Source organism: Uloborus diversus, chromosome 8 (genome assembly GCF_026930045.1).
Source record: "Uloborus diversus isolate 005 chromosome 8, Udiv.v.3.1, whole genome shotgun sequence".
Classification (NCBI taxonomy): domain Eukaryota; kingdom Metazoa; phylum Arthropoda; class Arachnida; order Araneae; family Uloboridae; genus Uloborus; species Uloborus diversus.
Window position 1 is genome coordinate 41,948,201 of NC_072738.1, and position 16,699 is coordinate 41,964,899.

Here is a 16,699-nt window from a genome sequence, read left to right on the forward strand (position 1 = left end):
ACTTGACATAACTTTTATTTTCGAGGTAGACCGTGCAAAGCCGGGCGACACAACTAGTAATACAGATATGTTTTGAAAATTATCAAGCACACTCACTTATTGCTGCAAAGGAAAAAAAAAGCAACTAAGGATCAGAAGCGTTTCTCTTTTTAACCTTCTTACATTTTGTCATCACAAAATCTGCCGCTCTAGGCGGTGGCACCGGTCGCCTACCCCAGTAGCCGTGCCTGGGCTAATAAGAAGTGTAACATAACGGTTTTTTTTTTTTTTTAATTATTAAAATATGCTCATGTAATATAAAACGTGACCTGGGGCATGGGATGAGATGATGACATTTCACAACAAAAGGGGGAGGAGGGAGTCAAATATGATGAAAAAAAGTGAAATCCTTTGTGGACAGCCCTTTGCAATTCTGGGCTGCTGCTCAGGTTTTTGATGATGAGTACGAAATTAGAGCCTCTCTTCCGCTCTATAAATATCATTTTTTATCTTATGCAGAAAAAAAAATAATGCCGGAAATGATGCATAATTATTAGTTAGTTAATCGACCCCATGACTTTATTTTTGAACAAATATATTTGTATGTTACATTGTTCTACAGAAAGTTGAAGCTCTGAATGATAATTTGAATGGAGGAAAGCCTTCGAAAAATAGGGATTTTGTGACGAAATCTAAGTTTTATAATTAATAGTTTTCAACTGATATCTTCTCTAATTTTTATCGGAGGATTATGTTAAATAGCCAAACATGACGACGGAAAAATAACGAACCGATCGATAGCTGGTTCGGTGGTCAGTTTATTGGCGTTCGGAAGAAATAACTCGGACATATATAGGTACATACGCTCAGTTTTTAATTATATAAAATTAAGACGAGGGAGCGGCACTGGTCAATATCGTCTGATCCGGCAAAACTACTAGAGCCGCCGCTGTGTTAGCCCCTACTTCCCCTTTGTCACAATTTCACAAAAACCCCTCCCCTTCAAAGCGTCATATCTTTTGGGGATGTCCTCGAATTGAATATCGGTGTTAACCATATCAATTCATGTGAATTTTTTTTTTTTTTTGACACTTAAAGCTTTAAATAATCTAAGGTTTTGAAATTTAACTCGGTTCTAGCAGCCCCCCCCCCCCCCCTTCATGATACTTATGCACCGTATTAATTTTAATATGTCTGATAGGTGGCTGTGATCTCTGAACAGTTTTAAGTTTGTGCTCTTATGTCAAAAGCGAGAAAGCAATAGGGATTTAGCATTAGGCGACGTTGTTTCAAGTCATGAATTTAAAAGCATTTTTTCACTAGTTCTTGTTTTATAATGTGTCCTTTGTTACGCAGTTAGATTGTTTCCGAAAACAAAGGGGCCGAGAATTCCATGATCCATGTGAACGCGATTTTTCTGAGGTGGCTTACTTTTTTTTTCTTTGATTAAAAAAAATATTCAATACTTACATGCTATTTCCCATCGTTCAGAACAAAAAAGATAAATAAGAACAAATTTCTAAATGAAGATGAGCTCAGATTAACTCATAAAGAAATAAATCACGTGATTTTGACGAATTTGATGGGGGGGGGGGGGAAATTCTTAACTCTCATTTTGCCTATTTGAAGAGATTCACGCACAAGTTGTAATTAATTTTATGTGAGAAAACGTCTGGATTTATCTTATTTCACCTAATATAATTATTGTGAAAACATTTCTATCGTATGTGTTCCGCTTAGTATTCGGAAGGGTACCAAGTGGTCCTCAGGTGTGAAAAGGCCCTAGATAAATTTAGGGTCATGGCGCAGACTGCGCCATTGAAATTTTTAGAGGGGGGGGGGGTGCGCCCTTGATCTTAGGGGCTGGGCAACCCTGCGGGAAATAAGTTAAATCTTATTTTTATGGGCGGTTACTAAATAGGAGGTACATTAGAAAAGATGTGAAGCACTATTGAGGCACACATCGCAAATCATATCTGACCTTTGAATATCAGAGGTTGCAAAAGAATAGTAAGGGGGAATTTTCTGAGAATACAGGGGAAAGAATTAGGCTGCTGTCTCTTAAAACATTTTCGAAGTTGAATTAGTAACAACTCAGCTTTAAGTTATTTTTGTATGACTCAAGAGAGATGAAACTTTGAGGCTCGCCCGAATAATTTTCGAAATTGAAATCATGCAACTTTTACTTGTCTTTGGTGACTTAAATATAGGAGGGAGGGAAGATTATTTAGAAAAAATTCTGAAACTGGAGGTTTAAAAACTTAAATTTAAGCCAGCGTTTGTTAAATGGTGTTCCGCGGAACCCCAGGGTTCCAAGAAGCTCTCTCAGGGGTTCCATGAGACTTGCAAGTTTTCATTCCACAACTTTCAAATTTATCACTTTCAAAATCGATCAAAACGCTTTCCCAAAATTAAAAAAAATTTTACTTTTACTTTCGTATACTAATCTGAGCTTTACGACCCGTCAGGGTTAGCCGCTATAGGAATAATTTTATTTGTCACCTGAAATTGTGCTTTTAAGATTCAACTTCGAAATGTTTCCAAGATCAGTCATAAAGCACCTCTTTCCCACTTTAAACACTTCAATTTCGACAAAAATCCGGAAGAAGCTACTGACTTCTAATATCACCATAGATTGTTTAAAAGTGACTTCAATGTTGAAAAACTTATGGAAGGACACCCCAAATTCCCTTTCCTGCATCATTACCAAATATTGCTTAAAATTACGATTTTTGGCGTAAATTTCAAATATTCTACTATTAATACCAACAATAATAACTATCCACTCTCCTAGTATCTGTCAGTAGTTGAAAGCACAATTTTAATATTTAACGAGTGAGGACCAATTTAAGTCAACATATCAAACAGTGACATCAAAGTCTCTGATTTATAATTAACTTTAAAAAGTGTTGTAAAATAAGAAACATTTTAGTTTTTAAGTTTTAAAAGCTTTTTCTTTGTAAATTTTAGTGAATTATTAACTCTATTGCAAGTAAAACACATTAGTATTTCTTTTCCTAACTAAGAAAATATTTTAATCATGCAACTCATGCATAAATTCTGAGGTTATTTATTCCTTTTAAAAATATTCAGAATCACAAATAGGCATAGGGCGGATCGTTCGAGGGGGAAAGGCGTGCAATTGCCCTCTCACTTTCAATAGTAGTGTTGCCAGATGGTCAAATCCAGATTTCCCCAATTCCCTTCCAACTTTTCCCCAAAAAGCGATGTTTTCTATCAAAATTCCCCAAATTCAAAAATTATTTTTCCACTAATATTTTCATAAACTGAATCGACTTCCTCTGATATTTTTGTCTTTTGAAAAAAAATTTTTTCCCCAAATAGCCAAATTTTCTTATAAAATTCCCCAACTTTTTTTCTTCCCATTTTCGCTTTTTTTTTTTTTTTTGTCTTCTTTATCTTTCTTTAACTTTACTAATAATAAAGCTGAAAGTCTCTCTGTCTGGATATCTCTCTGTCTGTCACGATCTCTGTGACGCGCATAGCGCCTAGACCGATCTACCGATTTTTATGAACGTTGGCAAAAAGATAGTTTGTAGCATGGGGGTGTGCACCTCGAAGCGATTTCGAAAATTCGACCGACCAAAATTATCATAAGATGAACGAGTAAATTACCAAGCTATCATAACGTAGGCAAATCAATTGGCGAGAAGTTTATCATGCATTATTTGAAAATATACAGGGGAACCAAAAGACCTTTTAATTTTCTACTACGGGCAAAGCCTTGCGAGTGCCATTAGTCATAAATACAAGCTCCTGATCGAAAGATAAGAAATAGCCAAATGTTTTTTTTTCTTCTTGCATTGGCTACTCTGCTTCTGTATGTACATTTAAACTATCTTTTTTGTATACATTTATCCAAGAACATTCTTCATCACACTTATTTTTACCTGTTTTACGTATCAACTAGTTACTCACGCAGAACTATTATTGCCAATTCCGTAGCATAATATTCCACATAATACGAAATGCGAATTCCATAAAGTTGAGCAAAGGCTAAACCAACGCTGTTTGATACAAACAATGTAACTACGTACTACTTCTTGACGCGAATCTAAATACAAAAAAAAAATTCTTTTTTCCCCCAGGTTTTCCCCAAGAAAAAAAATTTCCCCAAAGAATTCCCCTCAAAACCCATTTCCCCAGAGAGCACCAGATTTCCCCAAAATGGGGAAATTTCCCCCAATCTGGCAACACTGCAGTAAAGGTGCTTTGCACCTCCACTTTTCTTAGTTTACCAAAGTTTAAAACAAAGGGTCGAATGAAAAATGATAGTGATGATCTATTCTCGTGTTTTAAAAAAACCTGACTTAAAAAGTGCTTGTTTTATGCTTTTTTTATGTTATCATTCCATAAAAGTTAAAAAAGAACTTTGATTTTTTAGGAGGGAATCTTCTGTGGTCATATAGTCCCGCTTTTTGAGTCCTTTTTTCACCTTTTTGTAAGAAGGTCAATCCATTAATAATGATGTAAAAATTCAATTGCCCAATGTTTGAAGAAAAAATTTAGCTTTAAGGGTGTGTCGCCCTCTAAACCTGCCTCACCCCCCCCCCCTTTTTGGGGGCACTAGCCACATATAGTAGTTTCTTTTGGTGTTTTATAATAATAAATAATAATTAGCAGTTAGTAGTAATTACCATGGTCTATAATAAAGTCATAGTTAATGTGATAGTCTCTTTGGGATAAGAACCTGGGCTCCCTCTAAAACAGAACCTTGGCTACACCACTGCAAACTATTGACAAAAAAATAAGGGTTCCACGAAAAAACTGAGCATTTAAAAGGATTCCACGAATCAAAGAAATTAAGAAACGCTGATTTAGGCCATCTTTAGCGAAAATAGGGGAATTGCGTGATTCCTTTCCCCCCGGAAATGTTTAAATATTAAAAGCCCAATTTTAAGCTGAAGTATGTAAAAAACAATTTTTTGTTTTTCTTAGGGGAACTTTTGGGGGGAGGATTTGGGGCCATTTTGCCGAAAATAATTTGCTTTTAAATCGAAAGTCTGAAAACTTTTATGATGTGTTTGGTGAGGTAAAAGTAAGACTCTTCTTTGATAATTTCCGAAACTGGAGTGTTAAAAACGCAAATTCATCCAGTTTCTGGTGAACTTAGGAAAGCAGATTCGGGGGCACTCTTAAAAAATTTTCGAAGTTGAAACATTAAAAACACTATTTTAAACCATCTTTAGATGATTTTTGGCTGAGATGATTCACGGGCTCTACTCCGTAAATTTTTCGAAATTAAAATCCTGGAAGTTCAATTTTAAGCTGTCGAATTAGCATTGAAATAGATTTGCATGCAAAGACATTCTCAAAAGGTTATGTACACTGGGTAAAGAAAACCGTCTTTAAGCATACAAGACGAAAAATTTCGAAGTCGTGCTCAAAAATTTTTTGAACGTAGCTCTCCCCCCCCCCTCAACACACATGTATGCAAAACATTTATAACTTTTTCCTATTCGGTTATTTTATTCAATCTGCCACGTTTGACTATCTCGTCGAAATCGAAAAATAAACAAACGGAAAGAAAAAAAAAAGTCTTCGATGGAAAAGTAAATGCAACACGCAGACTCTTCAAACACATTTCAAACAACGGAGCTCACGGAATACAGGGGAAGAACAAATAAGCGAGCCTTTGGCAAGAGAGGAAATATATTTTGACAAGAGAACGTGAAGATTTCTGGGGGTGGTTTGCAAATGCCGAATAGCAGCAGAGATAAATATATATTTCATAAGTAACTTTCCATTACGTGTCATTTTTTTTTACATGGGCGTTACGTGTCATTTCACCTTTACGTTCTCATCGATGACGGGTATATTAACTAGTGGTGCAATAACGGGTATGTTTACCTTTTTTTACTGAATGGGACAAACATCACTTTTTTTCTTCGCCGTTTCTATTTTTTCCAAAAGAAAGAAAGAAAGAAAACTACCTACAGGATTTTTATAATTCTAGTGGTGGTTAAAGGTTGTGGAACAGTTTCTTATTTCGTTTTTTCTTCTTGAACAATAGAAACATTTCCTTTGAAGGTACTATTTCAACTTTTTGTGTGGTTATTCGAGTTTTAACTTAGGATGTTTTATTCAAGATAAATAATTTTCCTTTTATTGAAGTAGTTCTTTAAAATATTGGCTTCGACTGACTTACTGTGACTTTTGGGGCAGATTCTTTCCAATGAAGACCAAGAAGAATGAGATTAATTAATAAAGGGAAATACGTATGAGAGGAGAGGGAGAATCCTTGGTTTTAGGCCGTATTGCCAATTTTAATACGGTATTTTATTAGCATGGAAAAATAGTTCCTAAAATGTTGATTCTGTCTGTTCTGGATGTTTGATTTTTCCGAGCGTGGCAAAAGCTTGACATTTCCTCCCTAACCCACCTTCCACCTCCAAGTTTATACTTCGAGTTACAACGGAAAAAGCAGAAAAGGGGTGGATTTGCTGTTTTCGGCTTGTTTCCCCTAGATTCGTCACTGCTGTATGAGTATATAACAACTATTTAGAAAAGATATTCAAATCTGAGATCGTAATTGAAAAATCTTAGCAAAACACGAAACTTCAGTGCACAGGCAAATCAAGATCGTTGGCGGCCGCCGCGTCTGTGCAACACTGCTCTCCTCTTCCTTGGCGAATTGCATACTTGTGGTTGAATTTCTGGATGATATTCTTAATAACTTAAATAGCCATGGAGCCATCGAGAAAATTCCAATTTTTTTGTCGAAATTTTGACTGCGAAGCCTGTTTTCACAAATAAATTGGATTTAAAATGCATCTATCCTCATTTCCAACTTGAAATAATGCTAAGATGATGACTAACATTCAGTGCTTGATTTCTATCAAAAAAAGTACGGATGCCCCATATGGTATTTTACCCTATGGATATAATGACGCTCACTTAACGTAAAACAGGAATAAATTATAATATTTGCACAAAAATCAATATTTTTTTACGAAGTATATTTACAAAGTTTACAAAATTTATCAAGTATCCACAAAAATATTTTTTTTTCCAACGAAGTATAGTTCGGAGTTTAAGAAGCAGGTTACAACCAACTAACAAAAAAAGCTTTAGGAACTTAATAGCTCTACGTTCATGCTTTTGTTTTTGTAATGCTTTGATGTGTCAATAAAAGTATTCAAGCTCAATATGGCGGCTACTGCGAGATTGAAGGAGAATGGCGTTCAGGTAAGCTGATGGGTTTTGCTGATGTAACTCTAGTTTTGTGATTAAAACCAGCTCACATTGATAACAGTTGTGCGATGATGGTCCAGATCAACTTTTCTCAACCTTCTCTGACCCACCGACCGGTGAGTCCCCCCCCCCCAGGAAAAAAACTTCATCTATGTATCTTTAATAGAAATTAGACCCCTTTTTCATGGGTTAATTGTAAAATTTTAATTTTGACCTCCCTGCAACGAAATTAAAACGAAAAGGTAAGTAATAGCTGCAGTTAATATGTTGAGTAAGAGGAAAATAACGAAAAGAAATCTCAAAATTAAAGGTAAAAATGTAATGCATGTTTCGTTTTGATTTTATTAAGGTATTTATTTTATTTTTCTCATTTATGTTTAATTACGACTATAATGATCATTATTATTTTGAATTTAATTTTTTTTTAATTGTTATTTTTATTATTATTTTTTTAAGTAAACAAGTAAAAGTATATGAGGGCCGGTCAAATTTTTCTTGCAGACCTGCGCCGTTCCGCTGGACCAGAGGGTTTGCTTCCAATCGAATAGGATAGGTATCTGGAAATCTGCTGTTTTGCAAAGAATTCGAGATAGATAATGAAATGTGGTTTCGTTGTACGCAATATGTAGTTACAGTATGTCGGAAGTGATCCATAAAGCCTCCTGTAGTGCTCACATACATATGTATAAACCGCTCATAAAACACATACACAGTGACTTTTGCCGTTCTTAGTTTTGTACCTCAGAGCCAGAAATTTGCTTTCGTTATAACGACCATTCTGTATCGACTAATCCAATACAGCGACCGAATCAGCGGACGCTATTTCTTGTGTTCTTTCCAATAAAACAAATTTGTAGCTTGGAATGACATTATTGTTTACGGACATCTGCCTGAAGTTTTCAATGTCAAATCCAACTTTAAGAGGGGTGGAGGGGGAGATTACCATTCACCACAGCTAGCACAGAAAAAATAATGGGAGGAAAAATCGAGAAATTTCCAGATTCCTTAGAAAAGGGAGTTGACAGATGTATTGGTAGTTTGGTGTTTGAATTTAGTGGTTTTAAAGATTTGGGGTTCTCGAGGGACTTTTAAATGTTTCTTTGGAAAGCAAGAGAAACACAATTTATCACCTATATCTGAAACAGAAAATAATGTTTTGCAAACATCACGTCTGCTAAAAAGGCAGACCTCTGTTTCTGGTTTTATCTTCAGAAATTGTTGTAGTAGTAGTAGCAGATTTGAAAGTGTGTAACATTTTCCTCCCTATATTTTCTACTTTAAAACTTGTTTAATATTCTGTCATAATATTTTGCACACGACTTTTCTAAAAATTCCTATGATAAAAAATATTTGGGCATTTACTTGGGCATGCATGATGACGGTGTACATTTTTTAAATTTATACCTCTTATAACGACCACTCGTTATAAAGACCTTTTTCTCTGGGACAGAGATGGTCGTTATATCGAGCGTCGACTGTATATATGTATTTTTCCACGGAGAAGGTGCATAATATGCTCATTGAAGCCACTCGCCAACAGGTGGCACTGCAGAGTAGCAACTTCTGCCCCGTTCAACCGATTGTCATGAAAATCAGTATAATGATGTATTTTTTTGTTGGCGTAGCAACGCGCGTCGGGTACAGCTAGTGCACTTATAAAACAGAAAATCTCAATTTTTGAACTTACGTCACTCTGGCTCTGAGTACAGAACGGCTGTATCCAAGCTTTGACTGCAATTACACTACCATGTCGGGCATTGCCGCTCGATGCATGGTGTAGTTAAATAAACGATAAAAATAGTTCCTTAAACTTTTATTCAAATTAGGTTACTGCAAACTGTTCTTCAAGCTTTGCAGTTTTACTTCGTTATAAAAAATATTGACTTTTTGCATAAATTAGACTATTTATTCATGTTTTCCTTTAAGTTACCGTCATTCCCCTATTTTCCACTAAAATAACTTCGGATATTCGTGTAAGAGTGGCTTTTTATTTAAAAAAGTCAAAAAGCAACAAGTATGTAGCGAAGTTTTTCGCCTACGTATAAAAACGATCGAATAGAAAACTTGATTGTTTCGATTTTGACTGGAACGTGTTCAAGTTCAATTGGGGTTAGAAAACTTCAGTTTAAAAAATCGATTTATCTTAGAAATATCCGTCCCCCTCACCCTTCTGTGTCACTATTGGCCTATTGTTAGATTGTTCCTATTTTCGGACTGCTCTATATAACCTCTGTTTAATTTTGAAATTCAGCTGTAAAAGTGACGTTAAATTTTGGGGGGACCCCCCTCCCGGATATTGTTGGAATAAAAATATACTATTACCTATATGGGGGGGGGGGAATAAGTTCACCCTATTTACAGAATCTATCGACTAAACATTGCTTCAAAATACACGTTTTCTTTCTGTAAAAGTAGAAAGTAATATTTTGTAAATGTTTTCACTACATTAATAATAATAATAATAGTGAAAAAAAATCAACTTTGTAAAAATCCTTTGAAAAATTTGGCATCTTTTACTACAACAGTAAACAGTACTAGTATTCTGGCGTGGGGTAGGTAAACGGCAGTATCTGCAGAAATGAGCTTTCGAGATAATTGAAGAAATGTGTGTTAGATTCAATACTAACAATCAGGAAATGTTGGAATCAGACGCTATTTTCGCCCCTTTTTTTCAGCAGAAACCGAATAAGCAAGCTCTTGCAATAAAGCTAACGTACAATAATAGATGACAGAAACGCAAATAAATGATAAATGTGTAGTTACTGCCCTTTACCTGCGCACGGCAGTATTGTGTTGGTTATTATTGTTGGGGCATATCTAACCTGGCAGCAGTGCAACGCTGTGATTAGGATCTGCGTAGTTTTCACAATGCTGCCAGGTCAGATTTCCCCCAACTATAGTTTACAGAAGCAATACTTTTTCGTCGTTTGTCAAATTTCCATTCTTTTAGATACTTTAAAATTTGCCCCATCCCCCTCCATTTCCATGGTAAAAGTTCTCTTTGCTAAAAGAAAAAAATCAATGAAAAGATCAGGATATTTTTTCTTCCTCCAACATCCAATTGTGTAATTTTAGATAAAGAAATTTAGCGGAGACAAAGAGGTATTTTTTGAGGCGGAAGTCTTGGGTGGGAATACTTTTTTTCAACTTCTTCCGTTTTGTTGATTAGCTTCTCTTACCCCTGTTATTACCAGACCTGGGGAGTCGGTCAATTTTCCACAAAGTAATGGACTCTAACAGTGCTTGCGGAGTCGGAATCAGACTGATTTTGCGGTCTAGGAATCGGAGTCGCAGGCTTAGAAATTGTCGGAACCGGAGGTCTTTTTCATGGAAAATTGGCTGCTACCCTGTCAAGAAATTTATTTTTCACCGATTTTTTGATTTGTGACTGCCCCATTATTTTAAATTTCAGATTTTTGATTTTATGTAAAATATTTCATTGTATATACATATATTTTTGTTGACATGTCTTTAACTCCAGAATCTTCATGCGTATGGATAAAAAAAAGAAAATGAACGTTTGTCAATCATTAGGAATTCCAGCTATTATTTATCTTACAATAGGGTGTGCACAAAGCAAATGTTACGGGTTTATTTATTTTATTGACTTTGAGTTGTAAGGACAGAGCTACAATCATTATGTGTTCTTTTTTCACCTCTATTCCTTTACGTTTTCCTTGGTGATAAAAATTATCATCAGAGCTTTAAAATTTAACCATTTAGAGTTTAAGCCTCAGAAATATTTTTATCTATAGATTTTTTAAAATTGTTATCTCTGGAAGTGTCCTTCTTTCTTTCTTTTTTTTTTTAGAATAATTGAAAACTCATTCCTAAGCATGGGTTGTGATACAGCGTATCTTAAAAACAGTGTTGAAGAAACCACTCTGTTTTTAGTTTTATACGTGGGAAACATTTTTATGAGTGTTCGTTCTTTAGTGTTCCAAGAGACATTTCTACGAATAAGCAAGGCGTTTTGAGTGTTGTAACCAGGAAGTCATATTATTTTATTTCACACTTTTTAGAGAGAAGCAAGCATATAGATATTTTCTTTAGATTTAAAAAACAGGTATATTTTTTGGATCTTTTGGATTCGCGTGTTCACTCACGCCAACACTTATATTTACCGAACACCCTCAGAAGTTTCCTCCCGAGCTACGAGCCCTGACTTGCTCAAGAGGTACATTCCTTTTACTATTTCATAGCTGAGATCGAAGCAAAAAATGTATTATTATTTTTATTTGAAAGTGATTACTTGGAAAATGTTTGGCAACAAAACCGTTTGCGACAGTTACTATTAGTTAAATAGAGTTTAAAAAAAAAAAAAAAAAACAAGCAAATTAGGGGACGGCATAGGTAGCTATTACAGAAAGTTCGATAACCAATTAAGCCAGCTGGTTGCCAATGAGATATCTTCTTAGTAGTAGGCCTTTATATATGTAATCGAACCAAACGGTAGTCGGTTTTTAAAAAACTGCAAGGAAAGTCAGTGAATATTAATGAAAAAAAGAAAATCGGAGTCGGCATGTTTTCTAACGACTACGACTCCTTTACCCCAAAATCGGTCCGACTCCACAGCCCTGGACTTACCGCCCTCCCGAAAATTTAAATTTGGGGCACTCCTGTGCGGAGGCTGCATTTCATCCTTGATTGGGGCTCAGTCGATCCAGTTGGGCCGTAACTGAGCTGAAGGCTGAAACGTAGCTCTTCAAATTCTGTTGTCACCATAATGCGAACTTTTTCAATTGCTTCCACCTTGCGTACGGACTGCGTCCGACCTGTGCGTGGATCATCATCGACGCTTTTGCGCCCGTCCCGAAAGTGTTGAAACGATTGAAAAGTTCTTGAGCGGGATAACGCTTCCTCGCCGTAAACTTATTTCAACATTTCATATGTTTCTGCAGCTGTCTTCGCCAATTTAAAGCAAAAATTAATGTTAATTCTTCGCTCCATTTTCCTTCGACGACAGGAATTTTATAGCTACGTTTTAATGCGCCTTTCCACGAGAACCACTTATTTCAGAATGGTGCCGATTGCGCTGCACATGCGCAAGAAAACGCTCTTCAATATGCAATCATTAGTGCCATCTTCCCGTTTTTCGTTTTCCTACATTTACGTCAGTCCTGGAAATTAATAGCTGGACCTTGTATATATGATCACTATACACGTTTGAAAATATTAAAAATCTCTTAATTCTTGTCCTGTTTTTCTTTTTTCTTTCTTTCCCTTTTTTTTTTGTAATAGTATTGTAACCTGATTTTTTTTTTTTCCCCAACTACGAAATCTGCATTTATATCCCATTATGATCCTTAAAGGAGTAATGTATGTACACGTTTGTTTTCATCTTGTTTCGATTTGTTTTAATATTATCTTAGTAATATTTCTGTTAATAAAATTTTCTATCCATCTGTTTTAAATAACGTTTTCATTTTTGCTCATGAATCAATGCGTAGAACTTAAAAATTCATATTCCGAATAATATGTAGATACTCTATACAATCAACTAACTCCAGTTTGTTTTTCTAGTTCTTAATGCTACATGATTCAGGAGTTGCTGTGCCAGAGAATTCATCTTCTTCTTCAAGATTCATCTTCATTTGACTAGAGCTGTTTTTTTTTTCGAATGATGACACTGATGAACATGGACTATGCCAGGATTTATCTATTGAGTCAGTGTCGTCGATAAAATTGGATTATTCATCTTGCATGAATCAGAGATAATTTACCGAATGATGATGCTGATGAACAAGGATTGCGCCATACTTACGTATTCCATGTTGTACCAGAGGATTCGTCTTCAGAAATTGTTGTGCCGGATTATTCATCTTCATTTGCTCAGAGCCGTTTTCTTACATTGATATGATACCGTTGAACATACATTAGCCACATCTCATCTTTATTGATTCAGAGTTGTCTTTTAGAATGGGAAATTGGGATTACGCTTGGTTTCATCTTGAGTGAATCCGAGTTTTTTTTTTTTTTTTTTTTTTTTTTTTTTTTTTTTTTTTTAAGATGAACAAGGATTGCGCCTTGATTCAAGTTCATTGACTCAAAGTTATTCTTTGGAATGATGTCGGGATAGAATATGGATCGCGGGACACATTAAAATGAACTGTGCCACGTTGTTAGATATGTCCCGTGTTATTTTTTCAGTTTATTTTTGTTACAGACATTCATTTAAAGTAACAAGCGACAACTATTCGATTCCATTTTCAAAACTGGATCGTACCTTGTTTCTCGAAGAAGTGTTTTTGTACTGCATGTGAAAAGTGTTTTAAAAAAGAAAGAAATCTTAGCTAAGTAAAAGTGTAATAGCAATAATCATTGATATCAGTAAACTAAATTTATTTACATAGTACTGCTATACGAGTGCCTGAGAACAATGAAGGTCCATGCTCACTTTCGCCATTTTCATGGAAAGAAACTTTTTAAATTTTGCGGCTTGCAGTGAGTTACACAAAATTACATAAAGTACTCTGATCACACTATTTCAGTTCCTGTGCTATGAAGCTTGAAGCAGTATACATTTCACGCTATTAAGAACTAATAGCTTCGTACTGTCCAACCACGGAATGCATGGAATTTTCAAACGTCCAGTTAAGACGAATCTATGTGAATAAGGGGGAAAAGTAAAAACTTGATGCGCGTATTCCGCCCATTTGAATGAAACTCTGCTTCTGCAAAAGCTGACATCGGTAAAAAAAATCATAAATTCGTCCATTTCCGGATGTAAAACGGATGTTTGTCTTTCCATACAATCAGACTGTAGGATGGGAATTTTTGACTTTGATTAGTATTATTCTGTCGCACTCTTATTATACACATTATTTTATAATACTTTGTTTATATTTCCGTATTCTTGAGTTGTGTAGTAAAATTTCGCATGCATCTTTGTGATTCGGAATAAAATCGAGTACATTTTAAGATTTGTAGTTTTGTTTACCAATGTTCGGAAATTGGAATGCATGGTGCCCCCACTCATCCAATTTCCCCGACATGACCCCCCCCCCCCCCCCACTGTTTTTCAGTTTCAATACTTAAAGGGGGGGTTAAATGTCGGCGAAACTGGGGGTAAACCAAACGCATTAAGGGTGCTAAATATTATTACTATGTTTAATTGTTGCTGTACTTTTTATTTGGGAGGAATTAATTCCGAAACGGTCAAACTCAAGTAAGTTGAAATTTTATATTAAATGTAAAAATATACGCATTTGTGTGCACAAAAGCTCTGTAACATAGCTGTATCATTGTATATTGCTTTTTATCAAATTTTAAATTAGGAGTTAAGCCATAGAAAGAAAATAAAACTACATGCATGTTTATTTATCGGGTATATTTTCATTTCAAATTTTACGGAGTGATGAATATTGCATTGTTAGCTTCGAAAATACTGAGAATTGTTAAAGTAGTGTCCTTATTGTAAAAAGAACTGTAAAAAATCATTATTATTGTTTATTTATGTCACCCCAATGTGATGAAAGTGAAATATTTTGTGGGAATCACAATGGTGAAACAGCTTAATTTATGTACCATGTTGTCCAAAAATACTTTTTTAGATGTACTTTTTTTTATTTTAAGCTAAAAAATTAAGAAGGATTTTTCACAGTAGGGGAGACTGGGGATACTTGATCTCCGCTTTAGTTTTCAGTTTTTTTCTCTGCCGCAAATTATCAGTGTTTTTTTAAAAAAAAGTACGTGGACAAAGGTAATTTTTTCCTTTATCTGACAGTATTTTTTTTTAAGTTGAAATTAAACAGATAATTTTGGTAAAATATTTTTTTTTCAAAAATTTCATAAAGGGATCATGTATCCCCACATAAAGAGATACAAGATCCCTTCATGAGGGATACTTGATCCCAATGAGAAAATACGTAGACTTTTCATTAGATTGGCAATTTATTTATGGATTTTAGTTTTCTACATAATGTTTCTAAACAATAACACCATTTCTAATTTTCTTTATCAGATTATAGTAATGTGAACCCAAAAGAACATAGTTTCAAATTTCATGTAGACATTTGTAAAAAAATAAAATGTACACAACTTTCATGAACTTATGATGTTTTTGATCAGTTACTTATTATCCAATACAGTTGTGAACAAAAAATACTATATTTTATCAATAAAACTAACAATTTTTTAAAAGTAGCATTAAGAAGCTAAAATTACAACAAATAAAAACTAGTATGTTGTGGCCATCACGAAACTTTCTTCTATATTTTTCTTTTTTTTTTCTGATCCCTCCCCATGCTTGACGAGGAAGCAATATTCCCAACAAAAACAAAATGACACATGCAAAAACTTGACGACTATCCCAATGTCTGAATTATTGCGAAAGCAAAGCAAAGAGCGAAAATTGAAAGTTATTTTAAAAGCCTTGCTTGAATGAATTACAAATATTTTATTTGTTAACAAACATAAGATGGCAACAGTTAAAAATTTTAAATCATTGCGATAATATTTCCTATCATTTCCATACAATTAAAATCACGAGAAATACGCAGACGACAATCTATTACGATTTATCTTTCTTATTGTTGCATTAATAAAAATATTTTTATTCGAAAAAAAAAAAAAATCAACACCTCTTGGAGCGATCGGCGTCAAAATAGAACCAAAGCCTGTTTACAGATGGATTCACATATATTCCAAATTTCAACCAGAACGTAGCATTACTTCTTGAGATAGGGCACTCAAAATGGAAAAAAAGAACGGGTGATTGCGCTACCCCCTTTTTAGCTGTTGACACAAAAATAAAATCAGTTCTTATACCCACTAAGGGCTACTTGCCGATAAATTTTTCTTTCATTCCGTTCATTATTTCTTGAGATACAGCAGTCACAATTGACGACAAAAAACGTTCTATAGCTCAACCCCCGTTTGAGTTATTGACACCAAAATTGAATCAGCACCTGTTCCTGTTAATACCAACATATGGATCAAATTTTGTTTGATTCCGCCAGTTACTTCCTGAGGAATAGCAAGCACGCGTAACTCGAAAAACGTCCCATTGCTCCACCCCCCTTAGAGGAATTCGCGCCAAAAACTAATGGACACACGTTCACATAGGGGCACATATGTGTACCAAATTTCGTTCGATTTCATGCGGTAGTTTTTGTTGTAGAGCGGCCACAAAAAACTGGTCACACACAGACGTGACACACATACACACACACATACAGACAGACAGACATTTTCCAAAAATGATCGAAATGGACTCAGCACACCTCAAAACGTTCGAATCCGTCAAAATTCGAAATTCGAAAATTTGCACGAATCCAATACTTTCTTCTATATATTAGATATAGAAGAAAGTAAAAAATAGGATGACAAGCACGAAAATCATTTTATTTGCTTCTTGTCTTGCAATAATAAAATTAAGAGTTTCATCAATTGAATTAATTTTTAAAAAGAGGGGAAAAAAATGTAAGTATCAGTGTACTTATAAAAAAAAAGCCTAACTTATGTTTTCAAAACCTGAAAAAGTCAATTGCAAACAGTTCGTTTG

The 16,699-nt window shown here is 34.8% G+C and overlaps 1 protein-coding gene across 1 annotated transcript in view; it reads left to right on the top strand.

The window, feature by feature from the left end:
• Nucleotides 1–13,012, top strand: part of LOC129227488 (cyclin-K-like) — a 98,132-nt gene extending 85,120 nt beyond the window's left edge. Inside the window, exon 11 of the mRNA XM_054862061.1 lies at nt 12,718–13,012. Within this exon, the coding sequence (XP_054718036.1) occupies nt 12,718–12,724 (7 nt within the window). The 3' untranslated portion in view covers nt 12,725–13,012. The remainder of the gene's footprint in view (nt 1–12,717) is intronic.
• Nucleotides 13,013–16,699: the final 3,687 nt, after the last annotated feature.